Genomic DNA, 24,169 nt, shown 5'->3' with positions numbered 1-24,169 from the left:
CTCTTTTGACTCCAGCAGACTTGGGCTTGCTCTCAACATTACTTTCTAGGGACAGTTTATTTTTAATCATCATTTTTATTTTGAAATCCTTACATTTTGAAAACCTATTGAAAGTCCATTTTCGTCTTTAAAGTTAACGGAAATTATTGCACTGAAAGAGCATGAGTGAATTCCAAATGACATATTCAGTGAGATAATTTTATTTTCAATAAAATATTTTCAGCTAGACTTAATGGTGCAAATTGACTTTATTAACACATGCTTTTAAATATATTTAATATATATAAAACTGCAACTAATTAAAACTGCAAAATAACTACCTTGTGTCATTAATAAGGTTTCCATGTTTTGTGCGCACATAAATTGCTATGTAGCTTTATGTTTTTCTTGGATGTGGTGACCGGAGACAGGAAGCTCCACCCCTCATTCAGAATTCTCAGGCTTGTTCTTCTGTAACTTACTTAAATTGGTGATGAGGTTCAACTATTCAAGCTGTTGCCGATTTCAAAGGAAGTGGTGGTGAAGGGGAAAAGAGCTTGTGAAGAAGTTGAAAGCATCCTCCGCAGACATGCCTAAAATTCTTGCAGATGATAACAGGCCAAAGTGGGATAATAAAATACAATACATTTTGAGCTGCATTGGATTTGCTGTAGGCTTGGGAAATGTGTGGCGTTTTCCGTACTTGTGCCAAGCCTATGGAGGAGGTAAGAGTTAATTAGGAATTTGACTGGATACTAGTTTTGTAGTTTGTTCCAATTAAATTAAAATCAGGGTACTCATGTTCTTAAAGGAATACACTTATTTTTCCTTCGTGTATGTTGATTTCATAACACATCTCCCTACTACTGGTTAATTTTAACCTGTGCAGATAGGCATATTTTGAAAATATTTGAGACTTCATGTAAAATAGCTGAACTCATCCTTATTCTCCTTTTCCATGAGCTTTGCATGCTTCCTCACCATCATTTTAGTTCAGTGGATTAAAACCACACTACGAACTGCCTTCTTTAGTTGGTCTGAAAAATCTTCCAGGCTAGCACTGATGCAATATTTCTATTCTCCATGTCCAAAACACTTCTGGGAGATTCTCCACTGAACTAAATGAATACAGGCTATAACTAATAAGGGCCTCTGAGAATAGGGTAAGGATGCTCTATATACCAGCCTTAGCTGTAAGACAAAGGGGTACATTTAGAAAGTTAGTCTAGCTGGGAGTGATTCACACATGGCTTCATGCTGCGGAGTAAATGTTGAGCGAAGCCACTTTGAATTACACTCGTGGCATTGAGGGAAGGAACCCCTCCCCTCTGCTCTTGGGTTTTGTTTTGGTGCAAGTTCACATTGCATGCCTCCGTATTTTCCTTCTAGCCAATGTGGTGGGGGGGGGAGATTTCTAAAGAGCTATATCTGCTTTTCTAAAGAGAGTATCCCTCTTATCATGCTAATGATTCTACGTCAGTGCCTCTCCCTATTTGCTCCAACGTTTTTAGAAAAAGTAGCTTAAAACCAGCATTTTAAAAACCCGGAAATAACTAGAGATAAGCTAGAATTCAGAAGACAAAGCCCAATTTGTGTACGGAGTGCTTCCAAGGATCTTGAAGGGACTTTGGGGTAAGTTTGGCAGGTGTGTGAATGCAAACACTCTCTCCCAAAGTAGATTCAGGGTAACAGCCCTGTCTGTAAAGCCTACTGGGGATGAAAATTTAGAAAGTTAGTCTAGTTGGGCATGTAAAATGTGCTGAAATACTCTGTGAAAAGGCACCCCAAACTCCTTGAGCTATCCTACTACCTTAAAAGAGTTCCCATTTCTGATCCCTGATTCTAAGGTATCTACCAGCTTAAGTAGTTGATTGAGCAATATACTTTTATTGCTTAAATAAAATATTAAAATCAACATCAAGCAATTACCGATGAATGGCCTTTTCACCTACATCATTTGTTTCCTCAAGAGCTGGCCTTTCCCATATTATTCTGTAAAAGAAAGTTATTTTCTGTAGAACATAGTAATGATGCTGCGGAGAACTCCAATGGATAAGGGCAATGGCGGATATATCCAGATGAAGAGTTGTGAGGAGGGGATACTTCCACTTGCACATGGAGAGTAGAAATGATTTTCTGTGATTTCTGCCTTCCCTCTGCAACCACCTGTGCCTTCTGAAAATATGTCCCGGAGGTCCTCCAACTTTCAAACACACATTTTCAGAAGGCACAGGTGGCTATAGAGGGAAGTAGGGAGCTGCTGAAAATCACCCCTTCCCACCTTGCATGAGTGGAAGTGTTCCCCTTGCACAACTCTTCATTTGGATGTCAGCCAATAATTTTTAATAAATTTAGAAGTGGTATGAAGCTTCATTGCTCTTGGTATACATAAGTGCTTCTTTCTTTTGTCATCGGCTCTAGTGCAGCAGGTACGTAAATGTACAAACTGTTTATCAGAGATTACTATGGGATAAGTGAACATACCAAGAAGAATGATGTTTCTTACTATTATTTCTTGTTTACACAGTCAGACAGGTGTTATTGACTGGTTTGTTTTATCCAGACATCAGGTCCTTCCCAAGGACCTGGGATGCCAGAATTTTATTGTCAATTGTTATAGATATCGTCGCAGAATATAGGCTGTTCCCAGTAAAGCTGGTTGTTGTTGTTGTTGTTGTTGTTGTTATTGTTATTGTTATTATTATTATTATTATTATTATTATTATTATTATTTTACATTTATATCCCGCTCTTCCTCCAAGGAGCCCAGAGTACTACATACTTGTACTTAAGTACTACATACTTAAGTTTCTCTTTCACAACAACCCTGTGAAGTAGGTTAGGCTGAGAGAGAAGTGACTGGCCCAGAGTCACCCAGCAAGTCTCATGTCTCCCCGGTCCTAGTCCAGCACTCTAACCTAGAGAGAGAGAACATGTTATCATGCATCAGGCAGCCTTATACTCGACATATTTAAAAGTGCTTGGATTGCAGGAATAGACATGTTTGCTCATCTGTATATCTTTCATTTCATGTTGAGTCCTTTGTTTAAGGACTGTCAAAAGAAGGTGCTAGAAGCAAGAATTCAGTGGAGTAACAGATTTCCAGATGTTAGAGGGGGCACACCTGAAAGCTGCTAGAGAGCCGCTACAAGGGGGAAATGACTGGAAGAAGGCAAGTCAGCTGAATGAGGTGCTAGCAATTAGTCTAAGGAATCTTGACACTGAGAGAAGAGAAAGTTGCATGCATGAGCCACAAGGGACTTTTCAGCAATATAGTTCTCTCTTCTCAATTACCTTTATAGTTTATGCTCAGGATTTATTAGTGTTATAGAATAAATTACCCCTAAAATGCCTTATTTGCTCCCATTTGCACTCTCTCATACACAACCCAACCTTGGGGGTTTTCTTTGGATTGCTATCATCTTCTATCATTACTCCAATGCAATCTTTATTACAGTCATTGACCAGAATACAAAGCAAGATACACCTAGATAAACAATTATTATAATAATAGAAGAAAAGAATATACAAAGCAGGTTAATCAATACAAAAATAGGGATAGGGGGGAGAATACTAAAAATCTGAGCAGATTTTACAAATTATATGGCAGTACTTGGTCACTGTATTGATAACAACTTCATCCGGACTAGATAGTAAAAACTTCAAATAAAAGTCGTCAGGATGCCCTATAAATTTTGCCAACAAAGGGGAAATTAAACTAAGACAAGCATCCCTATAAAAATCACAGTATAAAATAGAATGCGTAATAGTCTCCACTTGACATTCTATCGTTACTGATTGATTCACTTTACTGCCTGGATTTAATGTCTGAGTGAATCCAGTTATTTACACACTCTAACTAAATGAACCTGTTTTTTTCTTTTTTCTTTGCTAGAAATATGAAAGCCAAACAGGTATGCTTCTAGGCAACTGGGGTAATAAACGAGCCATTTAAAAACGTGCACTAGCCATTCTGGAAAAGTGCAGAAATTGGAAAGAGGTTCAGCCAAGGATCTGTCCAGTGGAGCTATACTTTCAGGTCATATCCCCAAATTTAATTTTCTGTATAGATCAACACATCCTCCACTTCTTGCACATAGTCTTCCTGATACCCATATCTGTAAGAAGACAATTAGAAAAAAACCTACTCTTCCATTAACTTTCCTCCATTGTTTAATTACTGTATATGGGAGGTGAATAGCGAAAATGATCATCAAAAAGTGATTTGAAGCCCAGTTATACCATAAGAGGGTATTGCTAGAAATTCCTGGCTAGTGATCTCCAGTCTTTTCACAGAATTATGATCTCAGGGGGAGTGGTCAAGAGGGCAACTAACTAGCAGCACTATTCATGAGCTCCTGCCTTAAAACTGGACTTATCTTCACTGTCGCTGAAATTCTCAAGGAGAAGCTACACAAACCTTAACCATGACAAATAAAAGCAAGAGGAGATACTACGCATGATCTTAGCCAAAGGAGTCCACGACAAGGGAGACTGCATTACAACAGGCATCTCATTTGCTATCTAAGAACTCTGGCCCGAAAAATCCCTTGGAGTGGAGAGACAAGGGACCTAAGAGAGCCAGACATCCCTGCGGCCACTCCTGCAAACCCCTACAAAAATATTTAGGAGATGCCTGCCTACTTACAGCAGAAACGGGTATACAAATCTTAGGGCTTTTAAACACAATCTCAACAAAAGTAGATAAGCGCAGGCTCCCTCCTTTGATACATTTGTGCTACACAAATATACAATTAAAACACCAATCAAAGCCCCCAGCAATGTCCAAGCAGTTCCCTCCTCAGCCTCAGTTGGGACCTCTGCCAAAATCAAACACAAGACACCCTGGACTGCCAAAAACAACCCATTCATCTAAATCAATGAGTGTACTTCAAACTTCCCAGATGCTACTGTACTACAAATAGATATAAACCTCATTAACACTGGGAGATGGTCTTATGCAAAGAGATTACTGACTCTCTGAGCCAACTCTTAAACTGCCACCCCAGTTTTGTAGACCTGGACTCAATCCAATTTTTGCAAGCTAAGCAGGTTCAAAGAGAATTCTGCTCATCTTCAGTCATCCCATCCCACGTCAGCTGCTTCACATGGTGGGGGAGGAATGCATCTTCTCCATAACTTTAACATAAGACTCACTAGAGTGTTTAAAGACAGCTTAGAGACTGCCACTAATTTCAGAGAAGACCCGCAGCCAAAACATTCCTGCTGAAGTGATCTTAAAGATAAAGTTGCTAAGGAAACAAGCTCAGACTCCAGCCATAGTCAACAGCTCAAATGACTCTGCAGAATTTCAGCTACCTCCACAGCCTAACGTTTTATGACCTGGAGAATGTGATGTTCACAGGCTATAGGCCTAGAGTTCGCCACACTGAGTAATTGACTCGCAGGTGCTAAAGAACAGGCACAGCCACTGACACTCCTCTTCTCCATTCAGAGTGTGAACCTAGAGACAGTGACAGTGATATGAACACCCTTCGCGATCTGTCCTCACCTGAGGGCCACATTAGTGCGACTGCCAGAGCCCTAATAAATCCCCTGGAGCACAACCTCCTGACCTTCTGGCTAGGCACCAACCCAATTAAGGCTGTAACTCACCCAGACCAAGGAGGAAATTATCAGTTCATTTCCCTGATTTTGACACAGATTCAGAACTCAAAGACAGCGATTCAGACATTTCTGAAGGCCCCCCCCCATGTCAGCTATTTCAAAGAGCAAGGATACCCCAGAGCTTCCCCAGCCCCAACCCAAGACAGCACTATCTATCCTCCCTCCTGATGCTGAAGACCCTCGATGCTACTCATAGACACAGAAACCACCAAAGAAGGGGCCCCTGAGCTAACACAGCCCCATCTCATAACATCATTCTGCATACTTGCTACTGCGGCTGAAGAGCTCTAGACCCTACACACAGACACTGCTCCCCCAAAGGAAAGGGCCACTACATTGTACTCATCTCCCCAAAAGCAGAAAGCACCACACACAACCCCCAGGGAAACTGCCATGTCTGCTATGGGCCCTGGAATGTTGTTTGCCAATGATCCTCGTTGATGACATCACTGCTTTAATTTCCTCAGGCAATCCTCTCAAGGACCACCCTAGGACTTAAAAGATCACTGAGGGCCCTTGCCCAATACCACAAAGAAGACCTACTGGAAATCAAGTACCATAAAGCCAAAATCATGGTCTTCACAGAGACTAAGAACACGCTCCTGACATACAAACAGGAATGACATCAACCAGGTCTCATGGTTAAATTCCCAGGGGTGGTTTCCCATGCTTCTGGGACTAGGAAGGCCCATGGCAACTATGTTGTCTAAAATGCCCAGAGAAGCGCTGTTGCCATCCAAAAATCCCTCCAATCAAAAGGGGGCCAATACATAGCCACAGACTTAAGCTATTTGAAGCTGTTGATAGCACAACTTCTGTATGGTACCCAGCTAGGCCCCTTTTCCAACGTTGCCCCTCTAGAGTCTAATCCAAATTCCTAAGAGTCGTACTGCGAGTCCCCCATTGTGTCTCTAACGCCGGTTTACGATTAGAAGTAAGCCTAGTGAAAGTGAAGGCCAGAATCTAGAATTCCATACTCAACTAGTGGCTGAGGCTATCCATCCCCTTCTCACAGTCCCAACCCCCTCAATATCAGCAGATGGCTTCCAATCCACATGGAAGCAATTTCTATCTGCGAAACTGTCCTTACATGGACTCTCTCCTTTCCACCTAGTTTTCTTGGGTTATGAGCGGGCCAGTACACTTGTCAAACAGTGCATAATGGATGCGGAATGCCAAACCGATTTAGACAGGTCCCTGAACTTTCTTCTCTCTGAAAGCCTAAGATACATCACAACACTTGCTGGATACCGTACACAGCTAGAAGTACCAAACCACAGAAGGGCCTTTACGCTGGCTTGCTGTGACTCCCTTCCCTCGGCTGTCCTTGAACGAAGATACAGGAAGATCCCTTTCCCAGAACATCTGCGTCCCTACAACTCAGGGCAAGTTAAAACTATCAAGCATGCCCTCCTTCCCTGCCTATTTTATAGAGACTTACATAATGCCCTTATTCCCCCACTACTTGACAGGTCATCAGGACTCTCAGGCCAATCCACCAGAGCCCCTGGTGGCGCAGTGGTAAAACTGCCACCCTGTAACCAGAAGGTTACAAGTTCTATCCTGACCAGGGGCTCAAGGTTGACTCAGCCTTCCATCCTTCCGAGGTCGGTAAAATGAGTACCCAGAATGTTGGGGGGCAATATGCTAAATCATTGTAAACCGCTTAGAGAGCTTCGGCTATAGAGCGGTATATAAATGTAAGTGCTATTGCTATTGCTATGTCTCCCTATTACTTTCAGACTGTCATCCCTCTATAACAGACAGTGTCGGCAAGTTCTGTGAGGCTGTGTGCAGAACTCATTGGGTTCTGACTGCCAGGCCAGCAAGAACTAATTTTTCAATTTTTCAGCCCTACTACTTTTACAGTCTCAGTTTATGTTTCAGTGTTTTATAGAAATTGTTTTACAGATTCTAGCATTGCAGCAGTTTTATAGAATGTAACTTTTAACAGCATCCTATAGATTTTAGCCCTACTGTGACTCTGTAGTTCTCGTGCTACCTTTAGCAATTTTACAGTTCCTTTATTGCTCTTTACACTCATTCATATATTTTAGCCCTACTGCAATCTTACAATAATTTTAAAGTAACCTTACTGTCTTTATGCTTGTTGGCATAGGCTCTATCATTTTTTACTGTTTTTAATTGCACTTAATACTACCTGTTACACTCTCCATGCTGGTCTAAGCCCATAATGAAAATTGATTGATTGATTGAATTTTGGTCTCTACTAATTACATACAGATGCACGTTTTAAAGTGGTGGCTTTCTTATATTTTCAAGGGAGAGCAACGGTCCTTTTCAGCCTTCCAGTGGCTGTTGCTTGTTTCTCTTTGTGGTGTATGTGTGCTATGTTTAGCTGAGTCCTTTTGGAACAGGGATCCATTTTCTTGTATGTTTTGCTATATAAACTGCTTTGAGAATTTTTTCCTTGAAAAGCAGTATATAAATTATTTTTAATCCTCCTCCTCATCTTTAGGAGCCCTTAAATGGCAGCCATAACAGTTAACATAGGATTCTGAAGTTTCCTTATAGAGTTAGAGTATCCAGGTCCACATCGCCAAAAAAGGGGACATGGATCACCAAAAAAGAGGACAAAAGAGAAGGAAATGACACTAATTTTCATGAAATCTGTATGTGTTGATTTATATGTATAGATGTACATATGAGGTTGGGCTCTTACATGTTATTTTATAAGAGCCAACCTTTTCCAATGGAAATTGCTGTATTAAAAAACAAGCAGGCATCAAAGAATAAAATGTCTGTCTAATTCTTTTTCTCCCAACCCACCATCTCTGGAAGAAGGGAATAAAATGGCGGGCGGGTGGGCAGGCAGGGGGAGGAAAAAATAAAGGAAAAAATAAACAAGCTGTTCCAATCCTGGACAAAGCAGCAATTCATTCACATTATGCTATATTAGATGTGTTCGCTGACTTGACTGTCAGTAGGATGGCCTGGTCTACATCATCAAAAAAGGGGACATGAAAAAAAGAGAGAGAGGCCATGCTCCCTAAAAAGAGGGCTGTCCTCTGTAATAGAGGACATATGCCCACACTATTTCCTTAATCTGCTCTATATGAATAAACATGAGATAAGTCTGCTCCTTTACAGGTCTTGCAACATAGGTGCCTATCAGTTTTAGAATGGTGCTGCAATGATGATGGTGAAATGCTTGAGATGTTATGAATTCATTCTGTTTGGCTATTATTTTTCTAGGGGCATTCTTAATCCCATACTTCATTGCACTTGTGCTTGTGGGTATCCCATTATTTCATCTTGAACTGGCCATAGGGCAGCGCTTGAGAAAAGGCAGCATTGGAGTATGGACTGCAATGTCACCTTACCTGGGAGGAATTGGTAGGTTTCTATATCATACTTTAACAGAAATTGAGGTGTGTGTGTGTGTGTGTGTGTGTGTGTGTGTGGAGAGAGAGAGAGAGAGAGAGAGAGAGAGAGAGAGAGAGAGAGAGAGAGAGAATATGCCCCGTATTCGCATGTAACACAAAACTGGAGGTGAAAGGGCCCTCCAGTTTCAATTTCCAAATGTCTGAATGTGGGCAACTGCAGTTACACAGAAAATGGACCCATGGTTTCCTTCCCCAGACAGTGATTTGTGCCTTTGATTTGTAGTGAGGTCCGCTGCCTAGGCCTCCGGTTCTGGGGTGCCAGCGTTACATCCAAATACTGACACTGCAGTCTGGTTGCTTTGCAACTGGAGTTGAGGGAGGAGGCTCCTCCCTCACTCTGGCTGCTCATGACTGCCAGGGCTGTCCTTCAGTTAAGAAGGAAGCCCAGGCAGCCAGTTTCCGCTCTTCTATGCAGTCAGCGTAACTGAAAAGAGGGAGCTCTCCTGAACATCCAGATTTGGATGGGAGACTGGGGGGAGGGGGGAGTAGAACCACGGGTCCATTGGACCCATGGTTCCGCATTACATGTGAATGGAGGGAGAGAGAGAGAGAGAGAGAGAGAGAGATTGTACTATTTTACTAGTCACGGGACAATTGGCAGCAGATGAATGTGTGAAGTGATTCCATTAGAAGGTGTTGTGTTTGAATTGATATGAAATTTCTACCCATTTACATAGGCAAGTCATCATGAGTCATCAGGCCATGCATTTGTCCTGGGGCAAGCAATCTGAAGGCAAACCTTATATTGACGTTTGCTTCACAAACGTTTGCTAGTCACAAAATTGCTATACTTGTGATGTAATAAAATATAAAATCAAACACAAACTCATCTCTAGGGGGAAATGAACTTTTTTCATTATGTGGATTAAGCTCTTGAAATATGTATGTTAAATTACAAGTATTGGTTCATGGGTGTCATTTTTTATGCTGATTCTGCAAATGCTTGCATATCCCACAGGTTACAGCTCACTGATGGTATCACTATTAGTGAGTATGTATTATAATATGATTTTGACTTGGGTGCTGTGGTATTTCATGAACTCTGTCCAAGTGCCCTTACCATGGAGTTCTTGCCCACTCAATGACAACAGAACAGGTATGTGTGGCATAAGTCCCAAGTGTCTTCTTGTTGTTTTCTAGTATCTGAGTGATGCAAATGTTCCCTTCAACAATACCTTTCTCTTTTGTCTAAAATGAAACAAAGATTCTCACTTGGATCTAAAATGTGCATCTCTTGGGCTTTGCACTGCATTGATAGGCCTGGTTAATATACATTTTCAATTAAGGCCAAATGAGAGGTGGCAGCAGCAGACTAAGGCACAGAGTTGGGTCTGCCATCAAATCCCACCGTTCAGAAGTAATTTAAAGCCTCTGCATAGATGGGTGGCTGAATCTCCCTCACTCACACTTCTCTTCTCCAACACACACACAGGCAGCTCTCTTTTTAAACTGTTTTTCTTCTGATGGGCCTACGTGACTAGAAATAGCCCTCACATGGGAAAGAAATTATTTTTAAAAGTGGTTTTAGTGAGAAAAATGAGTGAGGGGATGGTTCAATGTCCCCCTCCTCCCCAACAGTGCTGACCTTTAAGGCTGCTATCCTATGTATAATTATGTGGGACTAAACCCCACTGAACAAATGTTTCAGACTTTTTTTTTTTTTTTAAACCATGTTAGGTTGATTTAACATTTTGCCACTAGCTATTTTGGTAATGCCTGCTGTGCTTATTATTTCAGGACCTGTTGAAGAATGTCATGAAAGTACTGCTGCCAATTATTTTTGGTACAGGAAAACTTTAAATATAACTACAGATATCACTGAGAGTGGCTCATTACAATGGTGGCTTATTTTGTGCTTGGCTACTTGCTGGACAGTTGTGTACATCTGTACGATCCGAGGAATTGAATCAACTGGTAAGGTGAGGAAAAGGAAAGAGTCCATGTATTGCACCGATCCAGCTCTTACTGAGGTATTAACCTCATATTTAGAATGTACAACCTCAGACAGCTTAGTGGCTCACATGCTGGAATCTCCTCCATTTTGAAAAATGCACAGAGAAAACTAGCATGTTAGGAGAAGGCTAAGCTGGAATTCTCCTTCCTCACATAGAGGGCAGCTTCACATGATTGGTGCTGAGTCTAGTGGGCACGAACCGCTGGTTCCCAGTGAGCATGCGCTCCCACTGCCTGCTGGCACTCCCACCCCCTTTGTGTTGTGTGAATCTGCCAGTGTCAGGCTGATGAGCCTCATTTCCCTTTGGCAATCCAACATCTGCCACCGGACTTCAAATCTTGGTTACAGATGTTGGGTTGCCAGAGAGAAGTGTGGCTCATCAGTCTGACATTGGTGGGTTCATATGACACGATAGAGGTGGAAGTACCAGCATGTGGTGGGAGCGCTCGCTCACTGGGAACCAATGGTTTGTGCCACTCAGGCATGCTGCTGCTGGTTGTGTGAAGCCATTCATCGTATTCTACACGGGGGAATTTTTTTGTCTGGGGGAGCATTCTATCACATGTGCTCCCATCTACTGCCTGAAATGATACAGCCTAGACTAGGGGTACACAACTTTGGCCTTCCAGCTGTTGTTGGACTACAGCTCCACTTATCTCTGACCATTGGTCACTGTGGCTGGGTATGGTGGAATTTGTCGTCTAACAACATCTGGAGGATCAAAGTTGTACAGCCCTAGCCTAGACAGAGATTTACCAGTGGTCTCTGTCTCTGCATTTAATATTTGGCAAAGAGGGCTGTGTTAGTTTAAGAACATTAGAATTGTGGTCTCAGTCTAGTTCTAGTTGAACTTAATTGCATGGGACTAATTGCTCTAGATGGGGACTTATCCATTTTGGCTGCTTCTGTCATATTAAGCTAGTGATTGTCATAGTTTTGGCTTAAGCATCAGTATCTTAGCTTATGCTTGTGATATTTCCACTGAATCCTCTCCAATGCATAAAACCAACATTTCTTGATATGGTACAACTATATGTAGCACTTTACTGGGAATTGGATTATCTTTTTAAATGCATTTACTCTACTACAAACTACTTTGGCAGCAGCCTTGTGTGTTGGGAATCCTCTATGGGTTTATTTGGGATCTCAGACTCTAGAGAGACTGTGAGTTACCATAGCCAGTAGTACACTACATGCTTTGCATGCAGATGGTCCCAAGTTGAGTCTCTGGCATCCCCCAACTAGGGCTTGGAAAGACCCCTATCCAAAACCCTCAAGAGCCACTGCCATTTAGAACAGATGGTCTAACTCCACATAAAAAAACTTCATATAATGGGATGGACCAATCAAGTAGTATACCGTCTAAGTTTTATTTATCCTTGCGGTTAACTGTGTAAATACCTTTTCTTCTCCACTTTAGATATAGCTAACATTTCAAGGCCACTTTATATATCAGATCAAGTAGACTGTAGCTCATACTACAATACATTTGTTGTTCCTTAAGGTGCCATGGGGATGCTCTCCTGTCCCCCGCCCGCAAGGTGTAGGGGCTGTTTCACACATGCATGCTTATCCCTTGATAATGGCAACATCAAGTGGTAATGTGCACATGTGAATGGACTATTGCAGATTGAGTACCACAGACAGAACTGTCACATCACCGCACATCACTTCAAACACAATATTTTCCATTGCAAGTAAGTTCATGTATTCATCTGCATGTCAAGTGATGTATGAGCATGCATGAAGCTTTCCAACACTCTTCTGGGAGTCAGACTTCTGTTCATTTGGGCAGATAACAGGAAATGGTACCAATGTCTAGCTGATTTGAGCATATCTCCCTAAAGACAACAAGGCAGCTGAAAGGCAACTTCATGGGGTTCTCAGCAAATGATCATCCAAGGCCTCCTGAAGCCCCTAACCAAGTAAGCCTAGAGAGAGTCATTCTGCCATCTGAATAAAAGCTATGGACACTGTGGTGTCAACTGTGAGCCTTTTTGAGAGTCCTGGGTCCTTGACAGCTCCCCAGCAATGTCCACCCTTGATGCTAACCATGGCTAAAGGTTCCAAGAAACATCTTGGATTGAACATGACTAGGATGATGTGAGCACCAACAATGTCTGCTACATATTATTTTCATTCCTATTTATTTATTTATTTATTTATTTATTTATAACATTTTATATACTGCCCACTCCAAAGACTACCTATCTCTGACTGTATCCTTTTCCCTCTCCATCCTCATAGGCAATATATGTTACTGCCACATTTCCTTATGTGGTTCTTACTATATTCCTTATTTATGGATTCACTCTCCCAGGAGCCATTGAAGGGCTATTCTACCTCATCACTCCTGATGCAAGTATTTTTCAATTAATTCAGTAAACATCTTGGTGTTTGAGCTGATATACTGATATTTTGAATATTTTGATATTTTGAATATTTGATATTTTGAATTAGGTTCCTTGGCCTCATAGTTCTGACTTTGAATGTAAGAGAATTATCATTCATGCAACCTCTTTCTGTACTGTCTAATACTGCTTGGGATTCATAAAACTCTTTAGGCATGCATACTGAGGTATCAACATTATTTTTAATTCCAACCACAGCTTATTATATGCATTGGAATATGTATGTACCTTAGTTAAGACCACATGTTTTGTGCGGGGTTCTGAGATTAGAAGACACATGTTTGGAGCTCTCTCTGCCATGCCTTTGGATCCGCGCCATTGACAACTGTAATATTATGGCTGATATACAGCACAGGGTAATGTGCTCACTGCTCACACCCCTGCTCACACCCCTGCGTGTGTCTAAAACATCACCTGCAGTGTTGTGGAACAGGGCTGTTCTGCTCTAACTTAAAATTGCACAACCCCAGTTGTGACACTGCCTCCATTGTTTCCAATGAAGGTAGCATCACACAACTGCAATTGTGCAACTTTAAGTTGGAGTGGAAGTGGGACAGCCCTGTGTGGGCAGTGTAAAACAGCCTGCATTACCCTGTACTGTATGTCAATCAATGTTTGAATTTTATGTCACCAGGTAATGTTATGTTTCTATAGGATGGGGCTTATGGGTAGTGGAAACAATGTAGCTTGGCTAGGTGCATGGGCAGAAACTGATACTCAACAGCTAGGAAGCAGAATTGGGGGATGAGATACAAGGATCCATTGGACTTTTGCCATCTTCAAGGGAGAGCAGAACAGCTTGCTTGGATGGGTTATGATTGAGGTCTTATAGGTGAGAGCAGGTCCTGATGACTGTTCTAAACTTTGCCCCTCAGTAGAGAGTAGAGAGGCCTTAAAGGAGCCATGCTCCAGCCTGCCGGAGCCTTGTGCTCCTAACTAGCACTTTACATCTTCAGGTAGATCTGCTGGCAACTCAGGCAAGGAATTATGGCGGTATGTGGGGTCCTAGACAATTTTCCGAGATTCCCCATAACTCTTTGTTCAGTGGACCTGTATTCCTGAATTGGGGCTCAACAGATGGTGATAATTTATTGAAAACCAACACTACAGCTGGTTATTAGCCTACTTTCCTTAAGGAAAGTATGCTTATGAGATCACCTGGCATTTTGTGTTTGTGTCCTCCCTGCCCCCACATCAACTTCGCAATGCCTGGAACAATATGAACCAAATTTGGTACAGTTGTATGGACACATAGGGACACCTCAAAGACATAGTTTGTGATGATGTCAGCCACACCTATTCAAGATTGTGGATGCATGAACATTTGAGCCCTGAACCTGTCCCCTTATCCCATGACTGTTAAATTTACTCAAGAGCCTTTGGTGGGGAACTGTCAAAAGCTTTTTGGAAGTCCAAGAATACTATGTCAACTGGATCACCACATGCCTGTTGAACTCTCAAAGCACTCTAAAAGGTCAGTGAGGCAAGGCTTGCCAGTGCAGAAGCCATGCTGGTTTTCCTTCAGCAAGGCCTGTTCTTCTGTATGAAACAATTTTATCCTAAGTATGCTTTCCATGAATTTACCCAGTACAGAAGTTAATCTAACTGGCCTGTAGCTTCCCAGATCCCTCTAGATCCCTTTTTGAAAACTGAAGTAACATTAGCTACTTCCCAGTTCTCTGGTACAGAGCCTGATTGTAGGGACAAGTTACATATTTTTGCTAGGATATCAGCAATTACACAGTTGAGTTCCTTCAGAATTCTTGGCCATCTGGCCGTGTTGATTTGCTAATTTTTAGTTTTTCAAGACAGTTTAGAACATCTTCCCTTGTCACCTCAAATTGGCCCAGTCTTCAGCCTCCAAGCCTGAGAAACCTGGAGTGGGTATATGTTCATTATCCTCCACTGTGAAGAGAGATGCAAAGAACTCATTCTGTTTCTCTGCAATCTCCTTATCTTCTTTAATCATTTCTTTCACACCTTCATCATTTAAGGGGCCAACTGCTTGCCTGTCAGGTTTTCTGCTTCTGATATATTTAAAGAAGTTTTTGTTTTTCCTATTGACACTTCTAGATATATGTTCCTCAAACTCTCTTTTTGCATCCCTTATTTTCTCCTTGCATTTCTTTTGCCAGAGTTTGTTCTTTTCTGTTCTCTTCATTTGAGCAGGACTTCCATATTCTGAAAGAAGTCTTCTTCCCTTTTATAGTTTCGCTGACTCTACTTGTTAGCCATGCTGGTATACTCCTGAATTTGGTGGTACCTTTCCTCCTTCTTGGTATACATTCCAACTGAGCTATTACTGTAGTTTTTGAATAAGTCCCATGCTTTCTGGAGTGATTTGACTCTCCTGACCTCCTCTTTCAGCTTCCTTTTTACCAGTCCCCTCATTACTGAGAAGTTTCCTATTCTGAAGTCCAACTTATCTGTGTTGGACTTCCTTGGCAATGTTCCACTTGCATATAAGCTGAATTATGTACACTATGGTCACTGTTCCCCCATGGTTCTGCAACTCTGACATCTCATACCAGGTCCTGGGCACCACTCAGGATTAAGTCCAAGGTCGCCTTGTCTCTGGTTGGTTCCATGATTAACTGTTCTAAGGCACAGTCATTTAGCATATCTAGAAATTTGGCCTCTCTGTCAATACCTGAACGTGAATTTGCCCAGTCTATGTGAGGATAATTGAAGTCGCCCATTATTATAGCTCTGTCTCTGACGCCTCTCTGATTTGCATCTGCAACTCCAGGTCACTCTAAGCATTTTGATCTGGAGGGTGATAGCATGTCCCTAGTAACGTATTTCTTTTCAGTCCTCATATTTGTAGGGGAAGAATGGCAGTTCAGTCCCCAAACAGCAGAGCAAAACCAGTTTGGGGAGAATTCAGCCAAGCAAGAGGTCTAGTGTGAAGAACAACAAGGATTTATTTAAAAGTTACAAAAGGATAGGAAAGCTGAGCTTGTTTAGGAGACCCTAAACAAACAGCCATCTCTGGAGAGACAGAATGGAGACTAATACTGGGGGAACAATGAGGGGAGGAGTACAGCACTTTTATCCATGACCCTAAAACCCCCCACCCCACCCCGGAATGGTCACTATGAGACATTGCAGCTGAGATCTGATGTTGTCAGGGTCCTAGCTCCAATAATGTCACCCATAATGTTTGTGTGGAGGACTCTAGTCCTCCTAGGTTTTCTAGCTTGTGAGATTCTATCCTTTCTTTAATATACTGTGCTACTCCACTCCCAATGTGTCTCTTACCTGGCGTTGGTGTACTATCTCCCCTACTCTCATTCAACCCTTTTGGCCAGCTGTCATGTGTTTTCGTCTGCTCTACTCCTGGTCCTGCTCTGTCCCCTTCTGATTTTTTCTGAAATCTTTGCATCCTCAGACTTTAGGGGATTTTTCTTGCCGAACCAGATCCCACCCAGTTTCTGTCAGCAATTCCCCAGGTGTCATTTTCAAAGCTCTTCTGTGATCTTTTTTATTTTAAGCGCTAGCAGTCTGGTTCCATCTTAGTTCAAGTTCCATCCCTTTTGTACAGGCTTTGGTTCCCTTCTCTCTCTCTCTCTCTCTCTCTCTCTCTCTCTCTCTCTGCAAACCACTTTGAGAGCTTTTATTGAGAAGTGGTATATAAATATTCGTTGTATTCATATTTGTATTTGAGATCCCTCAGCTCCCCTTGTCTTGCTGACCCTGCCTGTAGAACAGGTAGTACTTCAGAGAATGCTACCCTGGGGGTCCTGGACTTCAATATTGCATTTAGTGGCATACGTTTGGTTTCCAGAGCCTCCTAGCTGCATTTCCCAACATCATTTGTGCCAATGTGCCCCATGACAGCTAACTCGTCCTCCCCAGCACTGCCTAACAGCCTATCTAGTCGCTGTGTGATATCCGCAACCTTTGCACTAGGCAGGAAAGTCACCATGCAGTCTACATGCAAGTCACAAACCCATCTCTCTATGCCCCTAATGATTGAATCACCCACTACTAGGAGCCCCCCCCCCAACTGCTGGAGGAGTATCCTCTGTGCGAGAGGATTATGAAATGTGCAATCAAGTCATGACAACTGGAGATCCTGCTTTGATGAAACGATCTATTGCTTCCCATTATGGGCCAAAACTTAAGCTCTCTTCATTGGGCTAGAGTATGGTGGGTATTTCCCTCATCTCATGTATTCATGAGATGAGGGAAATACCCACCATACTCTAGCCCAATGAAGAGAGCTTAAGTGCTGATGTCCCCATGGGTGCAAGATATTGAATGCCACTGATTTCCCTTGGTGTACTGTGCTGCTACCACCTAATTGTGTACAGGTGGGGTGTGTGTGCGCTTGTGCATGTGTGCGCCTGTCTGTCTGTCTGTCTGTCTGTCTGTCTGTCTGAACCACCCCTCAATGAGTGGTTTTAAAAATTACTTAAAATAGTATTGATCTGTGTATTGGGAGATGGTTCCAGAAGAACTGCCTCCTGAAGTAATTAGATGACAGTGGTCCAGTGCACCAGGTGTGGGGGAGACATGCATGCCCCTGGTCCTCCCCCATACATATTGAAGGATTAGCGTGTTTTCGATGTAAACCACTTTGAGCACTTTGTTTAAAAGCGGTGTATAAATTTTGGTAGTGGTATTGTCCAAACTTGAAGCCATGGGAACATGCATCTGTGGTCGACTTCCATTTCTCAGCAGATGGGGTGGAACTACATGTTATGAAGCAAACACGGGGTACCTAATGTAGAGGCAGAAGAGACATTTGCAGAGTATTATCGGAGGAGATGGAAAAGTTATGCACCACTTAGTCCTCATAGTGTCCTTTAAATATTCGCATTAAGCAGACATATGTTGGGGAAATACTTATTTGCCAGTATAATGTATCATTCTGCCCTTAATTTGTTGAATTAAAGAAGCACACTTCAGTTTTTTACTACATGCTTGGAAGACTTCCATTAGACAAATATAAAAAGGAACTGTGAGATTAATAATGTATTTAGCATTGCCCTCTGTTTTTTGTTTTTAACAGCTGAACATACTCAAAAATCCACGGGTGTGGCTTGATGCAGCCACCCAGATTTTCTTCTCTCTTTCTTTAGGATTTGGGGGACACATAGCATACTCTAGCTACAACTCACCAAAGTAGGTATAAATAAGCTAATATCTGTTCCCAGATTGTAGCTATTACTCACAACGTCTAGATCAGCTGCTTTATTTAGCAAGTGGGTTTACATGGCCAAATAGCTTCTACAATGACACTTCTCAGCCATCCTTAGGGATATTTGTAAGAGCCCCTGGTGGTGCAGTGGTAAAACTTTGTAAGAGCCCCTGGTGGTGCAGTGGTAAAACTGCCGCCCTGTAACCAGAAGGTTACAAGTTTGATCCTGACCAGGGGCTCAAGGTTGACTCAGCCTTCCATCCTTCCGAGGTCGATAAAATGAGTACCCAGAATGTTGGGGGGCAATATGCTAAATCATTGTAAACCGCTTAGAGAGCTCCGGCTATAGAGCGGTATATAAATGTAAGTGCTATTGCTAGTGCTATATGACTCAAGCCATTCAGCATATCCTGAAGTCCAGGAAAAAGCTGCTGCTTTATTTGCCTGCGTGATGGCTTAGGAGAGTGTCAGAGATGTCTGGTTCTGTTGTTCTTCTAATACCAATGTTGGATGAATGCCTGGGTTCAAATGTCTTTTCACACATGACTGCATGGGAGAATATCTGCACAATCATCTGGGGGAAAGATGACTGACAGTGAGGTGGGAAAGGTGGAGTGAATATGGAACGAAGGAAAAATTAAATTAAGTTTGAGAAGTCCTGATTTACAACTAAGATTAGTTCAGCTGAAGTCAGCTAAAGAACTCTGACTTGGAACTAGAGTTCTTTATAAACAGGAGTGGACATATTGTACAACATTCTGTGTGCCTTTTAATGAAATATTTGTGCAATTGCATAAGAGTGCTCTTGCATCCTGCGCAAGGACAGTTTCACAATGGACAGCCATTATTTTCAGTGACCATCCATTGTGTAACTTTGCACAATTCTTGAGTACGCACAACAGGTGCTCATGTGCAACTGTGCATGCATTTGATTTGATTAAAAGACACACAGAAAACTTCACAGTATGTCAGCCAGGAAATGCTTTGCCTTAATCCTACCCATGTGCAGGAAAAGGAAAAAATAACCTATTTCCCATCGTGTTTTATGTTTTTAAATTGCATTTTCCAGCATGCTGGATTTGAGTCAGACTGGAGAATGGAATAGCAAAACACAAATAGGGAAGGAAATTCAACAATATTTATGCTTCAAGTCCCAGACTTGTGCTCCCAAGTCCAAGAGGCTTTGCTGGTTGTAGCTCTAACTAAGAGTAACAAGCACTAAAATCACTCTGACCTTTTTATGTCCAGGACTGGAAGCATAAAAACTGCTGACCTTTCCTCATTGTTTGTGTTGAACTGGAAAGACCTGGATTCAAATCCCTTGTTTAACCATACCTTTAATGGACCGACCCTAAACTAGAGATGCCCTCTCAGCCCAGTTTACTTTTCAGGGTTGCTGTGAGGGCAAAACGAAGTAGGGTGCATGTACTTGCCCCAAGCAGAGAGAGAGAGAACATATTGGTGTGGAGTATGCACAGTCGCTATATTCTTTTTCAGCAAATGTGGGCTGCTGAAAAGTCTGATTTTTCACTCGCTTTTTAGATAGACATGGGAGCACAGTGTGGATTAATGTGGCAGCTGGTTCCCTCCCCAAAACTTGTAGGGGCACAGATGCTCCACCCACCCAGCCCTCTCCTAGTTCTGCCTCTTATTCTGAGGACATGCAGTAAACAAATGAGCCTCTCTGGTGAACACGACCCCTCTAAATTCAAATACATCTTTGCCGGCTCATCCAAACGAGCCAGGGGTCACCAAAACAAATGGCTGGCTTGCAGGCAGTGCAGCTCGTGTTAATGCCAGAGCAGGATGAGGCGGGATGAGAGAGAGAGGCACAAATGGAGCTGCTGAGAACTAGAGGCAGCTGCACCTTGTTTGGTGCCCCCCCACCAGCTTGTTAGGATGATCCGCTACTGATCTTTCCCTATGAAACTGAGCAAGTACCAAGGAACACCTTTAATTATGCTCCTTGTTAAGATGAGGCGGTGTTTCAACTTCCTGTCATTATAAACCCTGAACATTCTATTGGTCATGAACTCAAAACTGACAATTTAAATAGGTTCTCCCAAAAAGAGAGGGTTCACGTGCTTGCTATGCCTTTTTTGACATCAGATAACATATCATAATTTTAACATCCCTTTAAATGTTCTTTAAAACTGTGGAAGCATGATTCTGTGGGGTTTTCTTTAATTGATCTAGTATTTCCTGGAATTATTAGCCTTTGAAGTCCCCATCGTAACAGGGAACTTAGTGTTGATTTTGCCCCCTGAATGTGCTCAAGCCAGAGTTGGGAGGGGCAAGTTTAGGTGGCAAGTGAATCCCGGCTTCTGAAAATAGCTGCCTAAGGAGAGTTTCGGAGCCCTCGGGCACTTCTAGAGGGCAACACATCTCCCCTTCCCTCTCCCTTCCCTTTGATGGGCTTTTAGTTTCTCCCTCAGCTGAGGTGATGGCAAAGTGCCCAGGTACAAGTGGGGTGGGGCGAGGCGGCAAATGGATTTAGAAGGGAACGTGAGGTGGTGGTGAGATGGCAGGGGGCCTTGCAAGGGCACACAAGGCAGCAGCAGACTGCCTCAGTTTCAACGTGAACTTTCTACATCAGAGATATACTGCCTACGAATATGGAGGCCCCACTTAGCCAGCATGGGTAAGCACAACTGTTAAACTTCCCTTTCCCACAGTGCCCCCCCCAAAGTTTCCTTTTTAAAAAGCCTGCAAATGCAGTCATCCATAACCCTTTCCTCCCTGCAAGGACCTGCTTGTGGTTCCAGGACACACATGGCACCTGCTCATGTGTGGGCACCATTTGCATGGTCAGGAGCACCATGCTGACCATTCATGCACAGCTGCCATGTGGGTCCTAGAGCTGCGTGCGGGTTCTTGGGGGAAGTGCCATTGCATCAAAAAGATGCATGTGGCAGCGGAGAGCGGGTAAGGACCTGCTCTCCTTCTTTTCAAAGATCCCACTCGCCACTCCTTCCCAGGCGGCACTGAACCTGTGCACAAACCTCGGTTCATGCACATCCCTGCTAACTAGTAACAAGTATTTGGGTTGTGTGTAGCACTGCTGTTCGTCTGAATCGCTCCCTCCACCACACACACAATAAAAGAAGAATGCACAAGGAAGGTGTCAGGATGTCTGCGAAAAGCTATCATGTTGCGTGTGCTCGTAGCATGTCCCCCTTTTAATAGCACGGACAGGAAAAGTATCATCAGAACTGCCCTGTGGTTCTATGATCCTAATTCCTCTAGTCTGCTGGAAATGTCAAAAGAGATAAGGTAACTTCTTCCACATTTGCTGGCATTTTCATTGTTTGAGAAATCCTGGAACCAAATTTAAAAATTACTCGAGAAGATCCTAGGGTACTCTGTACAATCAGATGATTTCATTTCCCCCCTTAACATATGCTAGTGATGCAATTCAAAAATGTGACTGAGCATTTATATCCTATATGCTCACAGCAGCTGGACTTCTTTCTGCAAAACACTGGAGATTTGCCGTAATCTCATATTTAAGGAAATGGATGGATGGATGTTTACACCTATGATGCTAGACTTAAAAATTGTGTTAAAGTAAACAAAGTCAAAAGCAGAATATATTTACGAGAAATGGGACATTTATTAACATGTGTATAATAATTTCTTAATGTACAGTCATGCTTTTTGATACTGTAATTAAATTTCTTCTTGATTGACTCAGTCTTGCTTGTAACAAATTTTAATCCATTTGTTACATACTCATTCTTACTAACCGTCATAAAAAAGAAGAAGAAAAGGGAAGCGTTATTTCTGTGGATTATCAGAGAAGAATTAGAGGAGAATTTGCTCATGGAATGGCAATCTCCATACATTTATTGGAATGAAAAGTCAGTGCTGTCCTTTGTAGATGTCAGTTAATTTGAATGTTTCTTCTCTCCCTTAGAAATGACTGTGAAGTGGATGCTATAATTATTGCAGTTGTGAACAGTGCAACATCTCTGTATGCTGCGATCCCTGTATTTTCAGTTCTGGGATTTAAGGCAACAATGGGTTACTGGAATTGCTTAGATAGGTGAGCCTTTCAAGTTTTGTTTACTGAAGATACGAACCCCTTTAAGGTGTTCGTCCAAGTCGTATTGAATTTGTTTTTCATTGTACAACGTTGTTTTTTTTTAACGATGTAAGCCACTTTGAGGGACTTTTGAGAATAGAATTAAAATCCATTTGTAGCACAGAACACATTTTTCCTGCAGGGAGCACAAACATAATTAACACACATAATTTAACATACATAATTTAGAATGTGGTTATGTTCTGTGTAGATATTCATTTATTCATTCAAGTATAATTCTTCAAATCAATGATATGTTGATGTCTTTAAACATATATGTGTTTTTATGGAAAAGGTAAAATAGTTAGTGGAACTGCGAGAAGGATTCTGAGATCTAATAACCCTTCAGCATAAGCAATCAAAATAAAAAGAAAGGAAAGGGCTTGTTTGGGAATGACAACCCTTGTATAAACCTTAGACAAAGTATGAATGCAGATTAAACTGGCACTGTTGTGGCAGTACACTTTATTGTGGCAGTATAGTTAAGATGAGGAGTGTTTTCGACATTCCACCATTATAAACCCTAAACAATCCATTGCTTATAAAGTCAAACTTATCTGACATTGTACAGACACATCCACTAGGCAAGAGACATCACCCCTCCAAATTTGGGGCAAATCTCTTGTACAATGGCTGAGATACAGCAGTTCAGGTTTTTAACTCCTAAAAAGAGGTTTCAAAGTGTTGGCGACCCTTTTTTCACTGCAGATAATGAGGCTGTTTACATGTGCAGCCAAGAGCAGGCTCAGGTAGCCAAGCCCACTATTGGCTGCGCATGTGTACCGCTGGGAGGTGAGTGGCTGCCGATGGCAGCAAACCTGCTTAGGGAGCCCACTGCTTAGTCAGGGTTAAGAGAGTGAGGGCAGTAGCTGCTGCTGCTGTTTCCCTGCCTGCCTTTCCTGCACAGGAACATTTTTGATTGACTGGCAACGAGGAAGGAAGGCTGCCAGAGGCAGCATGCACAGTACACACCCCACCCACCCCGCTGAACAGCTGATGGTCGGGTTGGAGGAGGAGGGCTCCCTGTGCAGCAGCACAGAGCCCTCCAATTGGCTGAGATGTGGGCCTGGGTGAGGGGTGGGCCCTTTGGGAAACTGTGATTCTGAGATGTGTGTTCATGATCCGGGAAACGTAGTGGGAATTTGTGGCTGTAAATTGGGACAGTTGGCAGGTATGTTGATCTTAGTTGGATGTTTTACAAAGCTTTTGGTGTTCAACGTCAGGAGGTTCTACCTTGTCTTTTGAGCACACGTGATTATATATTTGGTAGTACTTCAGTCAGAACAGAACGGAAAATTTTACGATTTGGATCCTGCTCTCTTCTTTGGGCTGAGTGGAGTGTTGCCAAGTGTGCAAACTTAAAATATCCTTCAATAATGATGTGTTGTCAAAAAGAGAAGAAAAAGAGATGGGTGCTACTAAAGTGGGGGGTGGTATTCCGTGAGTTTGAAGACCCATTATGTGCCCAGCCCAGTTACTGAAGCCTATAATACTCTTAGTCTGGAGAGGCTTCTGTCAAACAAAGCTTAAGATATTACAATACCCTCCAAAGAATACTGA

General features: G+C 42.4%; 1 protein-coding gene across 2 annotated transcripts in view; it reads left to right on the top strand.

Moving 5' to 3' along the window:
- The first annotated feature begins 460 nt into the window (after window positions 1–460).
- Window positions 461–24,169, top strand: part of SLC6A18 (solute carrier family 6 member 18) — a 44,661-nt gene continuing 20,952 nt past the window's right edge. Inside the window, exons 1-7 of one of the 2 annotated variants that reach the window (XM_053248008.1) lie at window positions 461–704; window positions 8,824–8,964; window positions 9,973–10,110; window positions 10,752–10,933; window positions 13,216–13,326; window positions 18,397–18,509; window positions 22,442–22,570. In XM_053248008.1, coding sequence (XP_053103983.1) covers window positions 569–704; window positions 8,824–8,964; window positions 9,973–10,110; window positions 10,752–10,933; window positions 13,216–13,326; window positions 18,397–18,509; window positions 22,442–22,570 — 950 coding nt within the window. In that variant the 5' untranslated portion in view covers window positions 461–568. The remainder of the gene's footprint in view (window positions 705–8,823; window positions 8,965–9,972; window positions 10,111–10,751; window positions 10,934–13,215; window positions 13,327–18,396; window positions 18,510–22,441; window positions 22,571–24,169) is intronic. The other variant, XM_053248007.1, reaches the window with a different exon arrangement.

This window comes from Hemicordylus capensis, chromosome 4 (assembly GCF_027244095.1).
Source record: "Hemicordylus capensis ecotype Gifberg chromosome 4, rHemCap1.1.pri, whole genome shotgun sequence".
Classification (NCBI taxonomy): Eukaryota; Metazoa; Chordata; class Lepidosauria; order Squamata; family Cordylidae; genus Hemicordylus; species Hemicordylus capensis.
Note: the sequence above shows the minus strand (reverse complement) of the source record. Positions and strands in the feature narration are given on the sequence as shown.